Genomic DNA, 24,657 nt, shown 5'->3' with positions numbered 1-24,657 from the left:
TCATCAATATAGTGAATTTCTCCGTTAATATACCTACATAGGTATTGGGGTATTAAATACGCTTAGGTTCACATATCTTAATCTATTTAAAACTTTGTCCTACAAGTAGGTACCTACAGATTCCTCGTACTCCAGTCTACAGTTACGTCATGTCTGCAACATTCGAACCAGAGACTTTATGCACAGCAGCTGCAGCTGAAAATATCAAAAATGCTAAGTATACTTGACACGATGGGAAAAGAAATACAGGGATAGGTATATCTATTTATTCACTAATTCTCGTTTATAAAGCTGAAGACTTTGTTTGTAATTATTATTTTGTATGTCTCACGAAAGTAATAATGAAATTATAGACAGATAATATTATAATTAAAAGAGTTTATTAAAATAAAGAAACAGCTTACAACTATTAAAATAAATTGTGCCTGTAGGTATCTAACACAATGTCACATAAAATATTATCTACCAAAACAGTGTGAATATGAGATAGAACATAATGTACGTTATAAGTAAATAATCTAATACTTTTGTGTCACTTACAATTAATTTTATTCTAGCAATTCACTAATGACTTTGATAAATATTCTACAGTAAGAATTACATTTATTTACTACTCGTACCTACTTAATGATCACTGATTATAATAAGTAACTACTAAAATAATACATCTTTAGTGAAATCTTTGATTCTCGCGAACATTACACATTTTTATGAAACCTTACATTTAAATTAAAACATAGCAAGTATTACAAAAATAATATGCTTATGTTCAAAATGTTTATATAAAATACATAATTATATATTTTGTAACAAAAATCGTCAACGACGTCGCTTTCTTTGCCTAAATCATTAGATATTAACATTACTTGATTTATTTCGCATATCAATAAGTACAATTTTAGCAACATAAAGTTAACATGTTTTGGTAGGCGCAATAATAGAATTGCAAAAATGTTTAAAAATAAGTACATTGCATCATTTAAAACAGTACCTAATAAGTTATTACAATGTTTACTGTTTGTAAGTAATCTAATTTTCAAAGGATTAAATGAATTCTATCAGATATGACTATAGATTATTTTCTTTTGCTTTCATTGATTAGGTAAACGACTCGAGTTAGATTTTAGTGATCCATTTCGTACTTCTAATGTCCAAATTCTGGCTTTTATAGTTTTGCAGATAAATTGATGTAAGTTAATGTATTTGGTGTTATACATTAGTTGATAAAAGGGTGTTTAAGTAGGCTAACTAGTTAGGAAGGTACATCAGATAGTCAGACATAGCTAAATGAATGGGAAATCAATGCATTCTGTAAACTAAGCGTTCTACATTAATTAAGTATGTATTAATTTACACTAAAAACAATTACAGGTGTTGTTCAAATAAAGCTGTTGGAGTCACAAAATAAAATGATTAGATATAATTAATTAGAAATAATTGATTAGAACTGTGTCAAAGCGATTTATTTTCTATCAGATTCAACACCCTTATATACTTCTTCTCTACTTAAATGAAAATCGATCTTCAGACAAAGCTTACGAAGTTAACAAGAAAATAAATAATTGTTTAGACATTTCTTATTGTTTGAAACATCTATATAATGCTTTATCAATGCTTTAGGTAGTAGGTTTTTGAAGTGCAAACGTTTTTTTTTTCACATAACATGAAGTACACGATATATTTTATTCAAGTAGGTAAGTACCGAAAATATAACGTCTTTATGTTAGAAAATATTTAAAATTTCTAAAGTTAAATATATAAGGCACTTAGAGATCGTTTTTGAAAAAGATTTGATTTTGTTTTTGGCCAATTTAAATATTTAGTAATTACCTAATTTCCAGTAGTTACCTAAAACGTTCATTTAAACCTAAATTTTTTATTCATCATTCTTATCTAAGTTTATACTTTGGCAATAAAATCTTTTTTACAAAATTTACTTTAAGTATGACTTTCTTATTTGTAGTATAGTATCTAAAAGATTTTAAGCATTCATTTTTAAATTTTCTAAACCTGGTTTATACCTGGCTTCTAAAATGTAGAGATAGTATGCAGGGTATAAAACAGACAAGTAAAATAGTAACAAGCGCCAAATAATTGTTAGGCCAATGCCAACCTGGTTTTAGGATAGTGTAAACTGAATGTAATGGATTGTAATGACATCGGTATGCATCTGAGTAAATCGGAACGTTTAATACATGTGGGTAAGTTTACCTACCGTGAGATAGACACCTAGTTATCTACTATTAAGTGTGATAGGTATTCGCTTCACTAAAGGCGTTAGTAAGTACTTATAGCCTACATTTTCACTAATATACTTATTATATTACGATAGGCTACTATATTATATCTAAACTAGACACGACAGCTGGTGGTGCAAAGCTGTTGATTGCACCGTTCACAAGAAGCTTTTCCAGGTGCCAATTGCACCCGCAACACAGGACAGTCGTAGAGGCCTCGTTAAAAAAGTATATACAAAGGGATATAAAAATATTGGTTATTGGTAGTACGTGTGGACTGAGCTGGATGACGACGGCGGTGGTCCTGGCGTGGGCACGGAGGCGGGTGACGGCAGAGTCGGCAGCGGCGTCGGTGGTGGCGAGGAGTACACCTTGCGTTCAGGAGGCAGTGCGGGGAGGGGAGAGGACAGCCCGAAGCCCCCCAGACCGCTGATCGAGGACCCACCAGACAGCATCTGGCCGTGTACTCCTCTCATCCCGGCGAACATCGGGGCTGAGCCTGCAAACAATATGGATAATATTATTGTATCAACATATGCAAGTAATTAGTTCGCCGAGCATGACGTCATGATGTATTTTCCAAGCGCTCTTTACATAATACTTAAATATATTCGCAGTGTAAGAAATCAATCGTCAATGATTAGAATACCTACTCGAGAAAACTTACTTGAAGCTTTCATAAGGACTTTGTATAGAAAAAGCAAAGCTCTAAGGTAAACGTTACGTAATACGAAATATCCTGTTATTCATGAAGTACAGACTACAGTACCAGTAGTTTTAAGACCACTAGGGTTGACATAAAAAACAATTTGCTTTTTTTACAGTGCGGGATTGAACTTCAAAGTTTGTAATTAAAACATTTGACTGTGAGTTTTGTACATTTTAGTTTAACAGAGACAATGTTTTGGTTTTTTACTTTAGGAAAAGCAATACAATTTGGAACGCATTGAAATATCAATATTTATCAATTTTAAAGTCACTACATTTATTCTAAATTAGATATTTTTTTTTTAATGTGTTGTTTTACATGTAGGTAAACCAATAACACCACGAATGTTAATAAGTAAGATTAGCTATGTAGGTACCAGCTACTATTCATAAATAGGTACTTGTATGTTTTCTGTATTCCGTGAGAGAATCAATTGAAGTAATTTCTTGGGTCAGATATTACAAATATCAACCATTTTGAACAAGTCAGTAAAATATCAATTGCATTGCTTGTTATCTTTCAAATTACGAATTGATTTTAATTTAAATAAAGCTTATGCTATGGTGAAACACAAGGAAAATTGTTCTCCACCGAAACAGATGTTTGCTGGTACCTACGTAGGTACTGAGTAAGCATCAGAGCTGTTCTGTGTGCTGTGTACCTACTGTGTGCGGCGTGTGTGGTGTCTGTCCTCATCACACCAGGCGCGAGGATGCAGTGACGTTTATTGTTTTACATTTTAAGATTGGACGAAATCAAAATATATATTGGAAAGTTAAAAAACAAATCAAACATTTTTCGATTATTAATTTCGATCACTTCGGATTCGTGAGTTCAATATTTACCTGCCAACTTTTGTTTTTTACCTTCTACAAAGATTATCACGCGTAAAATGGAAAAACCAAATACTTAAGGTAAATTGCCCATGCTGCGTTAAATTTTCGCATTGACGTCGCTCCCGTCTTTGCTGCGCGCTAGTGAAGAGTCTGACATTCCCTCTGGCCTTGCCCAAGGCGAAAAAAATAATTGGATGATTTCCCCCCCTTATAAAAAGCCAATGAAAATCTGGAGAATTTTCTGTGAGTTGCCTTTACAAATCTTATAATAATAGGTGATGTCCCATTATATTTAGATTAAAATTGTTCAACGGGCCTCTGCGAGTTGGCTTCGGCCCCTCGTACGCCTTCCAAAGGTCCGGGACCCTGTGGTCCCGTGATTATGTAAAGGGTATACTACTACAGGCTACTAGTACAGTATCTACAGTACCTATGTGTCTAGTCGTTTGTTAAACTTTTGTTTAATGCATTTATCTTAATTGCATTTAATATATGGTTTTGTGAGACAAGTTGGCAATATATTATGAGTTACCATCGCATCCGTGTTCTATGGCTGTACGTGTAATATATTATAATGAGTGTTGGGTCGAAACATTTTCGTAGCCCACATGTAATTTACTAAAAATATTTCTGAAAAACTGACCACAAAATGGTCCTAGCCGTTTTTATTGTTACTCCATTATTTCATTCTTCTGCGATCCTTGTAATGTAAAATATAATATGCAAAAAGAAATAGTAAATTACAAATGTTGAACTGATTGTCCGGCCATTACCGTTCTGACTGCGAGAAGTAGACTTGGATGAAGCTATCCTCATCATTTATTGTGGTTCACCTAGACAATTTTGAGAGGTTTCTAGTTTCAAAGCGACTCTACATACCTCATTTCTACTGGTTATAGTTCGTGAGGCAACTGCGTGGGTAGGCAGGGGTTAGCTTATAATGAGTCTATTACAACTGACAGTTGCTATAGATAGGTATTACTACTAATTTCATAGGCTGAAAAATCTCACCCCTTTTAACTTAGGAATTAAATCGTGATGTTTTGCCTAACTGACCATAGTATAGACAAATTTTCTTATGGCGTCCTACTTTGATTAGATTATTGAGTGCAATTAATTCTAAATAACGCGGGAATGATCAAACAACAGTAATTCAGAAGTGATTCGAAACGAGATCTTAAAAGAAGTGGATTCATCCTGCTACATTGTACAAAGAGATACAATCACCGAATGAACGCAATACTGCAGCTGAAAATATAAATCTCTACTTAAATAATTGTTCATCAATTTCGTTAAACACTCTAATTTATTGCAGAATTATTCAGCGAAGAATATTCACGAGCCAACTCCACGGTTTTCAGAAACCACAAACTCCGTGGAAAAAATAACCAGTGCACCGCTGACAACGCGTTGATATAATAAATGTGAAGACGGCGTAAAACCTCACGTACACCAGCGTGTTCACATAAAATATGTGGATGTTAGGCTATAATTGCACGGTACACAAGTTCCCATCGATCGCGGCCGCCTGCTGCTCGTCTGTTGTCGGCCACGTGCACGCCTCGGTACCTAATCGCCATAATTTAAACAAACCTAGCAACAGCTTCCAATTGGGGCGGTTTTAGGAATAAAATTTTACTTCGACTTAAAAAATTCCGAGAACTTTGTTCATACCCAAGTCTTACCAGATATATTTGTACATTACAAGTGTATCCCAGTTTCGCGATTACGTTTCCAAGAAGTTTATGGAACGCTGAATATAAATTCCGAAATGAAATTGTTTGATTACGACATTCATCATTTCACTTTGTTGAGTGAGACAGCATAAGATTATCAATATTTTTCAGCAGTTCGCCTCGGTAATAAATACATAGCGGCCACTGTTACGATTTCTAGGAATACTAAAACTAGTCTTTGTTTAATTGTTTATGTAAGTTTTTATAATGAAAAATAAAAGTGTCAGTTACTCTCTGCGGTTGTTTCATAAGCTAACATTCCGTTACTTGTCATCGCTTTTTAAAGGCCATAGATCACGCCAGGGAGAGGGCCTCGCCGATGGGATAAATTGCTCTCAAGTTGGCAGGCGACGAGAGATGTGCGCCGGCGCAGCGGCCGCGCCGACCCGTTACCGAATTACATTACTTTAACAGTTTAACTATAGATTTATTGGAATTTAAGTGGCACACCCAGGTACCTACGTGGAGTGAGCATCGGGAACATTGTCTACTCCTGCAGCTAACCGCAGAAGAATTCGCATAAGTCGCACAGCATTTATTTTGCACACATGAAGAAATGTAATTAAAAAAATGTAATATGTTCGCTAGCGAATTATGTGAATCCTGAATGCCGGAAATTTATGATAGTAATCAAAATATTTTTTATGTCATTGAAGCAATAAAACTGGATAATTCGTTTTATATTAGTCCATGCATGTTTCCCTAATTACATTCGTTTACGACGCGTCGGATGTATGTGAATGCGATGCTGTGTGGACCGATTAGGAATGGCTGTAATTTCGTGAGTTTCGCAGGCATTAAGGATTCACGAAGACGCAATATTCCAGAAAACACGAAATAAATGCAAAGTAATCTTTGGTTGTACATTGAAAATTGTTTATTATTTACTTAGAACTCAGAAGTTCCCTTCAAACGAAAATTTAACCAAAAGGAGGCAAGCTATCTTTAAAATACGCACACTTATTGTTCTTACAAGTCTCAAGTACATCAGATTACTTTGAATACATAGAATACAATTCGCGGTGAGACTAGCAACTTCAAAATGTTAATACCTGATTACAAAACATCGATGAACCATAATCTTTCAAGTCACAAACGGTGAATGGTATTCTGGTATTGCGCCAACGATCCTCCCTAAATCAAGGAAAATATTTATTTTTTCATTATTATGCCTTTGACAATAGTATTGCTGTTAACATGCCAAATAGATCATAATTACGATTAGAATTTAAATGAAATAAAAACTAAATGACTTATTTTATAGCTGTTATAAAACTCGTTTTGTTTGTGGTATTACTTTTCTTTTTTTACACAGGAAATGAATATAAAGCCAATAAAAGAATAATGTTTTCTTCATTCGAAATTTCAAAATTGTAGTTCTCGTAGTAAAAAATATAAAATTTGACAGATTATGGGCTCTGCGTTCGAAATTTAAAATCTGCGAACATATTTTTTGCCCGCCAAGACTTTTGACATTAAGAAAAAAGTGAACCATTTTTTTATGTAAACAAGGGTCAAGGTTGCCATATGAAAGGGTTAACTTTTTTATCTGCAGTTTGAAGCAACTGAAGGGATGATCTGTTTTTTACTTTTTTTCGGTTGCATGTTTATGGTAGGAGCGAGCTAAATCTGTTAGTGTTAACATAGACGGGGACCACCCATTAACCAAATTATGACCAATGTTTTGTTTAATTATTGGTTTTACATAAATAACAATGTAGTTCCGTTTTGTTTTATCGTTGAACTTAAAAATATAATAGAAAACAAATTTATTTAAAAATTATTGGGTCATTTGTAGATAATTTTTAACCGACATTTTGGCGATTTGATGAAAGTATGTGATAGATAGAAAGACTTGAAACACGATTATGAAAGCAAAAAATATGTAGGTACAATAATGTAAGATGGGAATGTATCAAGATAAGAAATAGGTAATCCTGAGTTTAAATGTGAAATTGAAAAATAAAACGAATATTACTAATAACACGTCAATAAATAGAACGTTAATTACATTTTTTATAGTTAAGTAACTCCATAAAACCTTGGCTGTTACTCAGAGCCCTGTCTAACCTACTTTCAAAATGAACAGAAGAAAGACAGATCGGTCAAGATGTTATGATGTCTTTAATTACACCTAGACGTTTTTACATCTGTAAAATTGACCTAATTACAAGAAAGGTAGTTAGTAATGGGAAAAATTTAGAACTGAACATTTAATTATGGTATACTTTTTCTTTGTAATACCATGCTAATGCACTATAGTGTGCACCTAATGATTTAACTAGTACAGTCGGACTGTACAAATTGTACAGTTTTATCTGTTCTTAATTCGATTCAGTTAAAACTGTCCAGTTAAACAGTTTGCTCGACGTTCGACTGTAAAGTTAAGACTGCACAGTTAAATCGTAATGTGTATAACATAGCCGCTATAACGGATCCCGCGACTTTAGCACATTTATTTGTTAGGTTTCCGGAGCTGCGGACTACCTAGCGGGTTTACCGAGGCTCCGGCTCGAAAAGCAGAAGTAGAAACGGGGCGGTTTTCAGTCAGTAGGATTGTGACACTCCCTCTCGCCTCGATCAAGGCGGAAGAACTCATTGGATGATTTTCCTCCTTAAAAAATACTTGTTAGTCCTAAACTAACAAGTATTTTTTATTTAGGTTCACCTTAATTAGAGTAGGTTACTTATAGTGCAGGACTAATATATGATTATTGTATAGAAAATTATTTTTTAATTTCTAAAACTGTACCCACATTAACACTCATTGTACGGTTTCCTAATTCACCTCTCTCCGTAAAGTTGTCGAGAGATCGATTTCGTTTCGGACCGCACACATCGAGTCAAATGCATCGATCTGTGTCAATTACTCGAGTTATTTATATCGAATACAAATAGAACAATAACGAAGATGAGTTATTTACAGATACAACTGTTTTAACACCCACCGGAAAACGATTCGAATTAGTATTTTGTGAATTGTGAACATTGAATACTGTGTAATTAGTACTACTTTTGTGTGTTCTATTGTACTGAGGAATTTGTCTGTCTTCGAGATTGTATATCTATAATATTTTTTATACAATGTTATATATATTACAATGAAAGCCAATTTTTCCGTTGCTTGTGTTGCTATGAAACCAGGCAAAGGATACTAAATAAGAGAATCAAACGTAAGCAATTTGAAAAGATCTGTAGCATAGAATGTTTATTGTAATATCTTATTATTGTGCGCAATACTTAAATAGTTAATAATGTGAGAAAGTATTGTATTAGAGATTAAATTGGTAATATTTTTTCAAAAATAATGTACTTGGTACATTATTATTTCCTGGTAGTAAGCACTGTTTTTCTTAAAATCTTACAGTTGTGATTCCGATACAACTGCGAATATATTTTATCCGATGCATCTGTTGAATTGCTAACGCATGTAAATTATGAATCTCGGCCTCAAAACCAGAAAATGATAGCAAATGAGAAGTATAAAATTCTTGACCCAGATTCATAAAAACGAGATAAAATTACGCTTTCCATTAAGTGTGATTAAAAACTAATGTAACTGTAAGATAGGGCAAAAAGTAATGAAGATGTCATCTCCACGAACTATATCAACAAACAATATCTAATTATTAATTTGCAGCTATAAAACATATCTGCCGCCATTACTGCAGAAGTAGTCGTATAAGAACTGAGATACAACATAACGTTTAATTAAACATCGGAAATCGAGTCCATTAGCACAATCCAAAGTGACTAATGCAAAGTTAGTTACTTCGGAGAATAACAAAAGTAATCGTACAAATAAACCTCAACCAGGCAGGGCCGTCAGATCGTAATCGTAAATTAAAACACACCTCAAATTTTGTGAAACCTGAGGCTTACTCACGCCTGAGAAAGGCCAATCCCGTAGTGACGGCGACAGCAGACAGCGCTCACTGCGCTGCCGACTGAAATAAAATTTTCAAACAGACGTCAGTTACGTTAAATCAAAAACTGCTCATAAACTGAGCACCCATAGTCGAGCATAAACAGAGTATCAAGGTTGTCGTTCTTAAAAATCATTCTCGATTTTTTTATTAAAGCAAGCGTTAGAGTTCCGCCGACGGCGATATTTATGAAATACCTATTGCATTTATAAAGATCAAACGGTTTGAACAAACGGGCGTTCATGTAAACACATCATACTCGTAGCGCGCTGACTACGGGCAGCGGCGGCCCGGCGCGGCGCGTACGCAGCCTAACACGCCATTATCCACACGTAAACTAAAATACATCACACCACGCTCTCTCACTCAACTTTTATATTTTTATGTTCATCTTGTGTTCAAGTAAATTGTATTCAAAGTCTGCGTCTGGTGATCTGGTTGAATTGGATATGTACTAACAACTCCAGATACTTTGTTTTCAGAAAATTATACTGAAGCATTCATTACAGTAAAAAAGACAAAAGTATTTACTTTAACATTGTACACTGTATACTGTATCCGCGCGTTGAAATTGAATATGGTTTTGGTAAGTAACTGCCTTCAGCTACGTCGGCACTATTTCCAGGAGGTATGAGCAATGTACATTGTTAACAGAATATCCTATATTCAGATTGATCGTGGTTATTGTTATAGTAAAGTAATGCTATAAAATGGAGTAGCGTTAGTGCTTTTCCACCGGAGGTGTGCTATGCTACGATGCTGTGGATACGTTTGGCTTCCACCAATCATATTCATTAGTACAAATAGCTTAGCACTGGTGCAGGTAAAATAGGTTTTTATATGGAAAGATGCGTGTTGTTGGTGCCTTTTCTACTATCGACACTTCGCATACTCGACCTGCGCATCTTCCTCGTACAGCTACTTTGCGGCGGCGTATCTTCACAGAACATCTTACTCGCAAAGCTACATAGCTTGGTATCGGTGAAAACGGTCACATAGATTCACAGCTTAGCTATTACATCTACGTAGTATAGCTACATAGCACATTTCTGCATAACTACCTACATTACTAGCACATTTCTGGCGAAAAAGCACCCGTGATCGTGGTAAAGCAAAATCAAGTGAAAATACAGAAAGGAAATCTGACAGCGAGAAGATTCAGGATGTATGTCTTACGTAGGTACACTATAAATAGAGTATGCTCTAATAGATCGCAGGTATGAACGATCTTACCTGCGATCTATATTATAATTATTATACATACTTACACGATTTTACTCAGGACTGATAAAATAACTAAAATGTTACATTGTACGCATGCACCTCTGCCTACCTCGTCGAAGATTGAAAGCTGTGACGTTATAGTTTTGAATGCATCGAACAGTGAACCCGACACTTGTTAATTTAAAACCTCAGAGATTTTATAGGATAACTATAAAAATGTTTTATTGTTGAGCTCATTTTAATGCGGTAACTGCCTATTTCAGGACATTAGGTAGACACGTAGGTACTAATTTTATTTTTATTATTGTGCTGTATCGAAGATGATTTTAAATTTAACTAGAATTACAAAATATTTTCGAGTAAAAATGGGTTTAACCAAAATTAGCCGTGGATGCGAAATACTGCAACTAGTGATAACTCTATATAGAATTTAATTCCAATTTGAGACAGACTTAATGCAAGTATTGCTTTTATTAGTATTAAGTTGTGGTCGAACCAGGGCAAGGGCTAGGATACACCAACTACCGAGTTAATTACAAAACTAGAATACTAAAATGTCGCACTTTCAACGAGTAGAGTTATCTATTATGATCATCATCATCTTATCGCCCGCTAGATGTCCACCACTGAACATAAACCTCCTAACATGACTTCTATGCAAAGTAACAAATATTGATAACATAATTATGTAGTCTGTGAGAAACATTAATTACATCAGGACTATGGGGGTAACGGATTCTTAACAGCCACTGTTTGTTATAAACTACGGTCTACATACATTAATGCTGAAAATACGTCTATAAGCGGAATGAAATCTTAAAACCTATAGTATTGTGAGTGTAGCATGGATTTCCGCAAAGTAACGCCTGACTTTATTCTATATACGGTCAATCTCCCACAGTCCACCTAATTCACAACAACAACAACGACAATATCGAAAAAACAAAACAATGATTCACATCCAATGGATATAAACCTGCACTATAGCAAAGATCTTTAAAGCCAAGCATCAGAGTCAGTCCAGTGCAGGCGTTGGCATTGCACATGTTATACCACAGCTTTTACGAGCGTCGTAAGGGCGTGTTGCAGCTTCTCAGAAACGGGCCGATGTGCACATGGGCGGCCATAAACCAGCTATTATCCGGCCCTGTTCAGAACTCCAGTATTTATTGGCCATCTATGTACACTGCGCCTTAATCTTTAGGTGTTATATTAGCAGCTTTGTTGCATATGTAGCGGGTGTGTTTTAATTTGGCAAGGAACATCACGTTTGTATATTATTTCAGGATTCATTGATCGTATGTAATTATTTAAGGATTCTCTGAAGTGGTAAAAATAAGCTTTGTAATAATTTGAAAAAACCAATAAATATGTTTAAAATACCTACCTAAGTTACAACGACAAAAAATACGTTATTTTAATAATCAGTTGATCCTTTTCTCTAAAAAGTAGCTGTGAATTATATTGAGTAGATTTTTAAAGGTTTGTTCCATAAGAACCATGAAAAATATTTTAATCACCACGCTTGCTCAATGCGGGTTTGCATCTTAAACCTCCAGGCCACCATGACACTAAAATAGCAGTAGCCTTAATAAGAACAGTTTAAATTCATTCACATTTTAAGTACATTTCCCAAAAAATACCATATTTCTGTGAAAACCATGAGAAGAGTCGATGAAACATAGATATATTCCATTACAAGTGCAATGATCGATCGGTCCTCAATAACCTTTATGACCTCAGACATGGTTCTATCGTTATAGGATGGTATTCGACAACCATACGCTACCAGGATCGCAGTAACATACAGGAGGTTATACGTTTTCCTTGCAACACGCGGTAAGTACGTCAGTCAACGCACGCGGCATTTCCAACCCGTGTGAGGATCAGGGCTTGCGTTTTTACGGTATTTTTTTTATAAAAATGCAGGATTTAGTTTCGGAATTTCTGTATGGAATTCAGGCCTATATGATAAAATCAGTACTAGGAGGCCATAAAGTGGAGGTGGTAGATAGCATTGTGGTCGTCAAGGGTACATGACGTCAACCGAGGATTAACCGCATGCGTAGTAAAGTGCAAGAAAGCTTCGCAACTAGTCACAATACGATTTCAAATATCGCGGTTTTCATTTCCCTGATTGGATTTTCAGAGGTGTACTTATGTGATACCCATTTTTCACCATGTATGACGCTACTGGTTGCGTTACAGAAATAATAATTACTGTCGTGAAATCGAATAAGTAGTAGGAAAGCCAAGTTAATAAAATTATAATTAAAATTTGTTGTTAGGTAACAAAGAGTAGAATGTATAGTGTTGGACTTATAATTTAAATAATTCTGGGAAATATTCTCTGTATCACCTTGTAACCTTCTTGTAACAAACAATATAATTGTTGAAAAATGAGTGAAATCGATTTGTAGTTAAATTGCGAGAGCTCAGGAAATTACACTGTACATTAGGCCCCTATATTTAATAAAAAAGAAAAACAATGAGTACCTACGTAAATAAACTCAACTTAAAAACATTGAATCTTAACGAACACGTTTCTCCGAATATCTTAAAATGTTCTTATTTCAAAAAGGTACAAAGTTTGGTTGCTATGCAACCGGTAATACCTCGTTATGGGTTGCTGGGCAACCTGGTGGGGAAAATAAGGTTTCCTTTAAATAACTTTGTTTTTCACTCAACAATTTGTAACAACGGGCTTTTAATTTTCTAAAGGGTAGGTACATTTTTAGATGTAAAAATGCGCAGTTTTTATGTTGGAACGAGCTTATTATTGTCATAAATCAACTTTAAAACATTTCTAAGAGATTTTATGTACACTGATCAATTTATTAATTTAAATCTACATGTCGAATCCATATCGTAGATTTTTACTTCTTGAAATGCTAATGTAATGTAAGTATTGGAATACTAGTAGTTACATTTCATGAAATGTTTGACTGTTTAACAGCCAGATCATGATGTATATTTAACCTAGTACCTAACTTTCTGTGATCCAAGCACCTAAGTACCTAAGTTTCCCTGCACAGCTGCAGGTCCCTAAAGGTATAAAAAAACAATAGTGACCTTTGTGTATTCACATTACGAGTAAGAAATAAATAGGTACAGTATAGTAGTAGTTGCTTAATCTTAATTGTTCAACGACTTGAAATCTCGAACGTTGCTCTAAAATTTTTGAAGTAGGTGTCAATTGCTCGGCTCGATAAAAGATGATTAATAGATGCATTATCGATTTTTAAGAGGTCGGGCTTTATCATAATTAGGTTAGTCATATTTCTGTAGATAACAAGGCATGTACACAAAGGTCTTATTACATTCTACGTAATAAGTATTTTTTTAAAACTTGGTCATACATACAATCTGCATACAATAAGTTGCTGCCCAGTCACTGCATCACGCAGCAGAAATACTAATATTTAAACCTCATTGATCAAGTAATTACAAGTGGCCGGCCCCATCTAGTTATTTTAGAGATTGACTTGTAAAAGTGTTATATTATAACCTATTTGCAAAATAAATATCATTTATCATTTATCATTTAGTGTCTGATGGATACGATTTATGAATAGTCCCTTGTCATTATACTTTGTCATTGATCTACACTTATAACATTATTGGCGAAATGTCACTAGGTACGGTATATTATGTATTCCCATTAAATGATTAAGTTACTTTTAATATGAATACCTCTGTCTACCCTGTTAATAAAATGTGTCATTATGTTACACTTAACATTTGTTTAGAATACCTATATATAAACCAGTGGCAGTTGCGGCGAAACCAAGTAGTAAGACATTCAATGATAATTGTACGTTAAATTCCTAACACTAAATAACTAATAAGTACCTACTTAATTAATGTCTATTCCATCCCGTAGTAACCGAAGCAACAGTTGTTTGAAAGTAAAAACATTCAGCCTTAAAAGTAACATCCTACTAGATGATGATACCCTAGTACCTCAGCCGATTACAAGCCCCAAGTGATCAATACATTGCACCCTAGACGATTACAGCGCAACTCTTAGTTTGGTGCAGTTATTGATTGGAGGCAGCTTTATGGAAACGGAGTACTAGGGGACTAGTAAACAGAAGGAAGTCGTTTGCGAAAGTGCGCATGTTTGGTGTAGCTCGTATGTGTAAGGAAGCGATGCAACTGTCTACGTGTGCGTTTCACCTACAGACGACCTAAGATAGATACTGGATTTGTAGCTAGGGGAAGTTATATTTTTGTTCCTACTACAATGCGACTGATATGTCCAGAAAATATTATAGTTAACTATAAGATTTAGCAAAGTCTGTCTACCTCTTTAAGGGATAAACGTGATATTTTACAAACGCAAATAAAATAGGAATGTTACTTAGGCTACGGTATCAGCTACTGCGACGCTTATCATCAGGCGGGCGCCGTAAGCTTTGTTACCAATGGTAGTTGTACAAGAAAAATAATTTATTAGGTAATGATGTCGAACAAAATTTAAATAAGGTGTTAATTGATCTATTTTCGGCGCAACAAGTTTCTGACCATGACTTGTAACTTAGTACGCAAGAAAGTTCACGTTTCACTCTCCTCGACTCTCCTAATAAAAATATTATAATATCTTCCTTAGATCGTATTTTCGTGTCTTTTGTCTGTCTTACACCAAATAAAAAAGCTGGTAAAAGTATTCCTATGTTAGCATAACAGTTAGCATTAATTATTTAATTATTTTCGGCCTACCGTGCGTCACTTTAACTATGAATGGGTACTACGGGGTATGCGTAATGTTGTTCTCAAACCACTCGAACCCACTCGAGGTGAGTTCAGGATCAGAGCCGTCATCGCCCAGCCTCGAGTGGTGCTCCCTCCCAACAGGATATCTGATTCAATACTTGTTAAAAGATCTATGCGTGTGGCAACACTACGTTATTCGGTAACTTTCGACCAATTGTGTGTTTAACCTCCTTTGTAATTTTAGTTGTGGCAAATAGTTTTTTTTTTAGGTAATCTGCCGATTTAGTTTCTAGATGGCCAGTGTCCGCCAGATGCATTTGAAAATGGAATGATAGCAGTAAATTTATATTTTTAGTTGAATTCTGAAATTAATTGGTTATTTGGTTTTGCAAAATTATTTCTGACAAAGATTTGCTTATCGTACATTTAGTAAAAAATCTTTAAAATTATGTTTTCTTTTTATTTCACGTCGCATTTTTCCCATTTTTGTTGATGGATTTTGGTTACTGGACATGGGAAGTATTTTCTTTTGACTACGTTAATGAAGTAAAAGCCAATTAGTATATAACATAATTATGTTTAATAGGTTCATGTTGTACGATTGTACTAAAGCGCGTTACGGCAGTAAATCGGGCTAAATTCCATCAGTACTTTTATAGAAAACACCTAATAATACGTTGCTCGACCCGGGGATCACGGCGACCTTGTGCGCAGCAGTCGCATTTATACCCAACCTTCCTATAAATCAGTCTTAGAATAAATTTGTTTAGAAATATCGTCCGAGTGCAAGTCTTGGTTAATTGCATAATGAGTTTCGTCTAATGAGTATTTATAGCGAAATCAGTCTAATAGCTTTCTATTTACGACGCCCAAAACTGTGTAAATGAATTTGAAAATATATCTCTCCACTATTCAGTCTGTTTCGATGATTAATTGCCGATATCAATCCATTAATTCTTTTGAGTTTCTGTCTAAAACGATTATCGCTTTAGACTTTTTTGAATTGTGATCGATTAATAATAATTTCGTCTGTAAGTGGTTGTAAAAGTAAGTGGCTGAACATTAGATTACTCGATATAAGATACAGAAAAGTATTTCTAAAATTCTTCGAAATAATGCGGAGAACGGATTTGTGCTTGATTCAAGGCCATAAGCTCATTGCTTAGTTGTTAGAGCCCAAGTAACATAACAAACTTAATTTAAAACTATACTTTAAAAACTACAGAATCTTTTTTAAGGAGTAAAATTCAGCAATTCAATTTGTCTCCCGCCTTGAGTGAGGCGAGAAGAAGTGACAGACTCTTACTAAATCTTAATGTTCTACTTAACAAATCTACCCTTTTTCTTGTTACTTTACGAATGACTATGTTCCAGACAGATAGACACGTATATAAGAGCTGGGGAGAGAGCTGCTTTTCGCCCAGAGATTTTATGTAGCTATGCTACGAAGATGTAATAGCTAAGCTGTGAAACTATGTGACCGTTTCCACCGATACTAAACTATATAGTTGTGCGAGTAATCTTACTCGAAACTTTGCGGCGGCGCATCTTTATAGCACATCTGTGCTATAAAGATGCGCCGCCGCAAAGTTTCTATTAGTGCTAAGCTGTGTGTATCGATGAATATGATTGTTGGAAGCCAAACGCATCCACATCAACGTAGCATAATTATCTGGTATACCTTCAATTGTATAAAGCAGCTTAAAGATTTCTGTCACAAATTAAAGTGTCCAACATTGACACGCCTTTTCTAAAGGCAAATAATAGAATAATTGTATTTATTATTTTCAGTAAACCTTTAGAGTTTCTTGTGATCAACTTACGTCTCATCACTTCACCGTCGCATCGCATAGCTACTGTAGGATGCGTTAAATTTAATGAAGTATTTACAGCTTAGTGCATTTGATGCAAATATAACATAAGAGCTCAATAGCTTAAGCATAGTAAATAATTTGGCACGTTATTAAATTATTTAGATCATAAAACGTTCATATTCAACTTACGGTATTTAATGTTCAATGTTCCGCGTAGTAACTTAAAAGGAGAATGTTAAGACAAATTATGGACATTATTCAAAAGACTTTAAAGAATTATTTAACTTAAAGAACTTAAAATCCAGAAGATAATAATTAAATAATTCTTAAATTAAAACAATTTTTACATAACATAAGACTTTTAAACAGACGTTCAAACATAACTTGAATAAAGTGAAATAAAACAAATAATGATATCAGAATAACACTTTAAATTGACAATATTAAATGAAAATCATTGATTGGTTTACAAGACGTGTTGTTTAGAAAGTAATACTTAGATAATTATATCAGTGCTGAGAATTCTGCTAACCAATCACTAAGAAAGAATAATATGAAAAGCTTTAGAGCACCTTTTTGACATTCTTTGAAGTAATAAATGCAAATTATTTTTTATATACTACACTTTGGTACGTACAGACTGACAGGCTATTATTTCTTTCTTTATTTGTTGAAACTTCAAAAGTACCTATTTATAGTTTAATTTTATTGAAATAAATAATTTGACTTTGATTTGAATGTTGAACTGCCCTTTTTTCAGCATAACAGGTGTAGAAGCCTTTGCAGTATTTATTTGAAATTATTTGAACTTATTTTATAAAATACTGTTTAATACTCCTACAAGCACTTATGACAATAATGATTATATTTTACGCCATTTCTTCTTGAAAAGAGATCTTAGTGTTTAGTAAATATTGTGGGTAAGTTAGTGTAAGGTGTAAGATTGTTATTTGTTGGTATTATATAGTTTACAAAAAATATATTTTTGCTTTTCTTTTATGTCATTAAAAAGAGGAAAGCTTTGTCTAATTCCTTGCATTTAATAAGCTCCATAACTATACTTGACCGATTTAGAATTTTTCTAACTTTTGTAAATGAATTCAGTGTAATAATAATAGAAGAGTACTTTTAATCCCGATATTCCAACAAAATCGAGGCCTACTTGAGAGAAATCTATTAAAATCCACACGGCTGGAGCCGTTGCTTTGGTGACAAATTATTTATAAAATCCATATGATAGCAGGTAACTAGCTGCATTTGATTTTACGTAGGATAAAAAGAAATAGAGTAGGTTCTTTATTAATAATTTGGATTATTGTACTGAAAATATTTTTTGAAGTAAATATGTGTAGCAGAAATAATAATTACTTCTTAAATAATTCGATAGTTGTTTTAAATAGGTAGTCATTTAAGCTTGAAGCAAGAATATCAAATTAGTTTGCCCGAACTCATTTAGTACTCTCATTGGCAATAAATGAATATTTCTTTAATTAGAGTAGGCAAAACGTGCCTCTGATTTTATGAAAAATTAAGTACTGCATTCCTAAATAACTAGAAGTAGAAATATTGAACGTAGGACTTAAATGTCGTGATCAGCCTTAACTAGAAGGCCGAGCCAGAAAGAGGCTTTTTATGGTTTACTTTAATCTTAAAAATAATATAGTACTCACCATGTTCATTAGCTACAGCGTACTGATAGTTCGGGATGAGGTCCGGCAGGTCGTGGTGCGGCGGCGGCGAGGCTGGCGGCGGCCGGTACCCAGCCTCCACGCCGCCGTACGCCAGCGGCCACTCGCGCTCGTTGATGGCCCCGTACGCGCAGTACTCCCCGCCGTACGCCAGCTGCTGGCTCGAGCTGGCGTGGGAGTACGCGCACGCACCATAGTCTATGGACCCGCCGCCACTGGACCCTGCTCCGCTGCCACTGGCGAGCTCGTAGCCCGTCGGCTGTGACGGTGGCAGGGCCGGCACGCCACCCCCACAGAGATAACTCCCGCTTCCAAACTGAGGCTTCAACGCTTGGCACTTCCGACGGAAACCACGCGGTCTTCTTCTGAACGAACCTTCTTCGAACATAAATTCTGATGATGGATCGATCGTCCAGTAGTGCCCTTTCCCCGGCCTGCCCAAGCCTTTGGGTAATTTCACGAAACATTCGTTCAAACTTAAATTATGGCGCACAGAATTCTTCCAGCCTTGATATGAACTGCGGAAAAATGGAAACTGTTGCTGCAGGAACGCATAGATTTCGCTGAGTGTCAATCTTTTGTTTGGCGAGTGTCGTATAGCCATCACTATAAGGGCTATGTAAGAGAAGGGTGGCTTTTCTTGTCTTCGGGTGGCAGGCGCGCGGCGCGCCGCCTCCTCCGTGGTTTGGTCCTCGGTCTTCATGCGTGCTCGTGCGTGTGCGTCGGTACGCGTGCGAGCTTACAGTGCGCGCGCGCCGCCTCCGAATGCCTCGCCGCGCGCCGCCCAGCGCCGCCCCGCTGCCGCCCCACCGCTTCACGGCACCACTCCCACGTCCGCCTCTATACTCCAGCTTATTGGCAAACCGATACTCGCTGAAACGCTAACCCATCACGCGCAAAAACTGAAGAGAGACTGAAACTTGTTGCCTTAACTGGCTCGACGAGAATAAGTTACATAAATATATAAGCAACTTGTTCTGAGAAGAAGTCCTGTAAAATGACGTTTTTTCACCGAATCCATCGGTATCTTGGGTAAGTTCAAGAAATGCTTTGAGTATTTATTATTTAAGATGTCAGTAGCTAGAACAGACTGGCGGTTCAGAGTGTTTGGTCACAGGATGTGTGGTCATGTGTATGAGTGCGGTCATTGCACTGGCGGATCCCCGTCTGTATCATCCACAAACTCATACAAACACCCAAACAGCGGAAAACCCGCTTAGACAATAATATTTACCCGTCGCAAGGACGCCTGTCGAACGCCCGCTCTTGACCTAGCACAATTAAACCAAACATTTTACTAGAACTATAAAACAGTTATACGACGTACACCAAATATTTACCATAAAGCGTAAACCAAAAGTTTTGCATTAAACTTGCCGGATTTATTTACTCGCACACGTGTAAACTAAAGAGTCCAATCGAAAACCAACTTTATTCGGTCAACATATGATTTAGTTTAGGAACCGTAAAATGAAGAATCAATGGCGTTTGGCAGTTCTTCCCACCATTGAAGAGAATGAAGAGGAAGACATTGTAACGAGCTTTATTAAATAAACTTCCACTTTATTGCTGCACATTAATCTATGACGCTACGCTGTGTTTTAAAATAAATTGCTGCATCTTAGAAACACCGAGATTGATAATACAACAAGGAGTTTATTGTTCGGCAGCGCCCACACACCTTCTTATCTATAATAGGAAGTAATTTTGGCATTGATAGTCCTTAGTCTAGAACGAGACATTCCGATGCACATACTACATAGGTACTGTATCAGCTGTGCATCATACGCAGTACCATGTTTATAGACAGATCACGTCACACGTCTTTAATGATTCAATCCATTAAACAGAAAAAACAGTATGTATCAAAATCTGTCAGTTCCTCAATATCATTTTAGCGTCACAGTCCGAGTAAGTAGTCAACTCGGACCACATACCTACGGCCCATTTGGGACGAGTTGCAGAAAATAAAATAAAATAATATTTTTAGTGGTCAACTCGTCCCACGTCACTACCACAATGAGATAAGGTACAGTCAGTAGCAAAAGGGTTAGTGTGGAAATAATAAAGTTCTATTACTTTGTTGAAAACAAAAGATTTTCTAGGAACTTCATTCTATCTATGTTATCATTTACTTCATAAGGGACCGCCATGACCATTGTTTAAGCCACACATGTTTACTATTCTTAGTAATTTTGGTTAAGACATGAATTTGTGCGATTGCTAAAAAAATTAGGTAATCAATTATTTAACCGACACTAAAAAAGAGGTTCATCAGGCTTCGTCAGGATTTTTTAATATGAAATAATCTATGAACAAAACGAAAGTAAAGAAAAAACCTATAAAAAAATATGTTTAATCTTGTGTTGCTAACTGTACCAAACATTGATAAAGTTTAAAGATCCATACAAAAAAAAAGTGGGACGAGTTGACCACTAAAAACTTAATTTATTTTTAATTTCCCCAACTCGTCCCAAATGGGCCGTAGGTATGTGGTCCGAGTTGACTACTTACTCCACAGTCCTGACGTAACGCGATGTCGTTATAAATAAATAAATCATTATTATCGAATGGTGCTATAAATACGTGTCGGTCCACGGATGCGCTCGCGGGTTGCTGATCTTTTCCATAAACAATCACTGCCACTGTAGTAAACATTAATACTACGACTATTGTAATTTTTATTTTCTTTTTGTAACTACTGTTTATCTCGTAAACAGACAACAGACGTGATTTCAAGTTTATTTTAGAATAAAAACAAGGCGTTATACAGAAAGCGATGAAAATATTGAACAAAGGTGTGAAAATACTTCATGTTATCATTCCATAAAGATGGGTTCTAGCTATGTAGATAGTATAGTGAATAACCTGACTACCAATCTCAAAAATAGTTCATCAGGTATGGAGGAGATGACAAACATATTACATACATAGCTGTTCACTACTCCACAGCTACTTTTCTCTTTCCAACGCAGTGCTTCCACGGATTACCGAGTTAAAAGGAAGATGCGCTCCGACACGAACGACTTCGCAAGCTCCGCCTACAAAATGGCGCGGGCGCTCGGAGCGGCGCGCGCGCAGCCGGCGGATCATTGCCTGATCTTGAACCCTCCATTCATCACCTTTTACGATCTAGTGATGTTTGCTTTGAGGTTTTTACGGTTTCGCCTTAATTTTTGGTGTGCAATTACATATTTTATTGCTGAAGTTTAATTGATTTTCCAACCATTATTACAAACCGAAAATTCGTGAAATCGCATTCAGGGTGACATGTAACGATTTATTAGACGTGTTACACATGTTGGTACAGTAAATGTCGGCGTTTATTAGATTACTATGTAACGTAAGCCCGAGTCCGACGCGCACTATTCAGATAAGCACATCCTTTGCTTAGTGAGTGACCGTGGCCTCTGAGAACTGATATTTTGTACATGTCAGCGACTTTGTGACTCATTGTGCTATTCGAGAAGAAGGCATCCATTCAGGTAACCTAGTAAACATCATTATTATTAGATTAGTGCGCATGGGAATTTGTATCTTGATAAGTATCTTGAAATTCATCAGCTTACTAACTATAAGTTAAAACAATAAGGTTCAAATTAGTGTCACTATTACTTTATACCATTAGGCAAAACATTTATGATAATATTGTAGAAGTTGTCTTTGTATTTTTGTTATCTTGTTTAGGCTGGAGTTGTAGTGATATTATTTTCGTAGGCGTGTGTAGCCTGCGCTACGGATTTCGTAGTAAACAGCGTAGGCCTTTCGTAACCGTGTTTGTTTTGGATACAAAAACAGATAAAAGTCAAATGTTTGGAAGAAAACCATTTGACCATTTCTATCATTCATTTCTGTTGATCATTGTATTGTCAGATATTTATGTAAATATACGTATAACAATAAAGACTGCTGGACAATGGGTCTCGGGTTCGATTTCCGGATCGGGCAAAAGTATTACAGTACTTTTTTTTGGTTTTTCGAAAATTTCTCACTAGCAGCACAGAGTCTGTAATTCTGCTCGGTATATGGCAATAGGCTCACTCATACCTTATTACATGAGACATTGTACAGTGGCATTACCTACATTAGGAGATAAAATACGTGACGTTGTTGCTGTTAAAAAGAATCACAGCAAACGAGCACCTACGGCACATAAAGTTTTGTAAAATAATCCGTAAAGTATATTCTTAATCTCTAACAGCATAAGTTGTACCTATCAAAGCACTCAACTCTTTAGACATAATTCATATCAACAATGACAGTAACTTAATACAATCTTAGTCAGTCGTTCGTCATTACTTGCTTAATGACCGGATAAACTTTGTTGTTGCCGCGGCTTGGCTCGACGCTTATCGCCTACGGAACGGTACCTTTTGACATTCAACGCGACCATCTCTTAGTAATCTGACTAAGACTTCATGCTTGTAATTCCCCGAAGCTATGAATTCGTACTTACTGTGTTGCTTCTATTATTATACCGATATTTTATTTTTTAATTAGAATAAAATGGTATTCAATATATATACTTAGTACTTTTTTTGGATTTATATCATCATCAACAGCTATAAATAGCCATTGCTGACCAAAAGTCTCTTCTCACGCGGAGAATGTTTGTCATAAAATAAATTAATTTATTTGAATTCTTTTATGTAAGTATTTATGTAGGTATATCTGAAAGTTTATCTATTTTTACACAATCGTGTTATACATACATACAAATATATATGTTAATATATATTTATTATGAACAACTACCATAAAATACTTATTCCAAACTATTCATTATAAAGAACAACTGTAGTTTTAAACTCGCGCACTAGTACTTTACAGAAACTTTAAAGTGAAAGGCCTATTCAATCGATGAAGTTTTTAGTCGGGTACCAGGCGAGCATATTCGTTAGGAGGTCTCTTTAGTACTTATTCCCCACAGTACTCTAAAGCTCACTTAAATCCTGGTACGGGGGTCTAGAAAAAGGCGCGCATTCGACGTCTGGATGCCCTGCGCATGCCTGCAACTGCCGCCAGCGGTTATTAAATCTTCCATTTCATTTTTCTATCTCTGTCACAAATTCTGAAGTGCACTTTGTTTGTGTGCATTGTTGTAAACATCGGCTATCCCGTATGTGTGTGTGTGTGTGTGTTTCATCGATTTGTTAGATGACCTAGTTCCATGTGGAGATCGTGGTCTTATATTATAGGAAATTATCTCGCTTCATTTACATAACACATTTGTATTAAAGATTCTTTGTTATTGATGCTTAGGAGATTCTGTCTACCCACTATGTACTAGCCCTGTATTTGAGATTATTTGATATAACTATGTTAAGTACTGACTTTTCTTAAAAGCCTAGCTACTTTGTCCATCTCGGGGATCGAACCCGAGTTTGCAATAATATTTTTGGTCCTAGCCTCATTATCATAATAAGCATCTGTTATTAGATATTAACATGTCTACCCAGTAATAAAACTCAATAGTCATCAAATTAGCAAGGCAAGATATTTATGGCGACCCTCTACTAAGGATAAACAAATAAAACAATGCAAATTACGTCACACCAAGATTTATTTCATTAAAACGACATGAGCACATCAAATGGATAAAATGAGCAAGCAAAACTTTAATACTAGAAGGGTAAATTCGGTTTAAGTAGGAGCTGAAAAGTACACACAACATTTTCTATATCAACAGGTGCTACATATAAATAACATCTCGACAGTTGAAATACGTTTCATAAAATAGATGTCCATGTCTACGTTATTACGAGTAATTG

The 24,657-nt window shown here is 35.5% G+C and overlaps 1 protein-coding gene across 2 annotated transcripts; it reads right to left on the bottom strand.

Annotated features, from left to right (window-relative positions):
* Positions 1-244: 244 nt before the first annotated feature.
* LOC118267415 (forkhead box protein F2) lies at positions 245-19,906 on the bottom strand. Of its 2 annotated transcripts, XM_035581403.2 has the most exons (3): positions 18,869-19,906; positions 6,571-6,652; positions 2,598-2,736 (listed from the first exon to the last, which is right to left on the bottom strand). In XM_035581403.2, exons 1-2 carry the CDS (start codon positions 19,587-19,589, stop codon positions 6,603-6,605), a joined length of 771 nt encoding a protein of 256 aa, XP_035437296.2. In that variant the 5' UTR covers positions 19,590-19,906; the 3' UTR covers positions 2,598-2,736; positions 6,571-6,602. The 2 variants fall into 2 exon arrangements, with proteins under 2 accessions (XP_035437287.1, XP_035437296.2); XM_035581394.2 differs by lacking the exon at positions 6,571-6,652 and having other exon boundaries at positions 245-2,736; positions 18,869-19,896.
* Positions 19,907-24,657: the final 4,751 nt, after the last annotated feature.

The sequence above is a fragment of the Spodoptera frugiperda genome, chromosome 25, assembly GCF_023101765.2.
Source record: "Spodoptera frugiperda isolate SF20-4 chromosome 25, AGI-APGP_CSIRO_Sfru_2.0, whole genome shotgun sequence".
In the NCBI taxonomy this organism is placed as follows: Eukaryota; Metazoa; Arthropoda; class Insecta; order Lepidoptera; family Noctuidae; genus Spodoptera; species Spodoptera frugiperda.
This window is presented reverse-complemented; position numbering and strand designations above follow the sequence as displayed.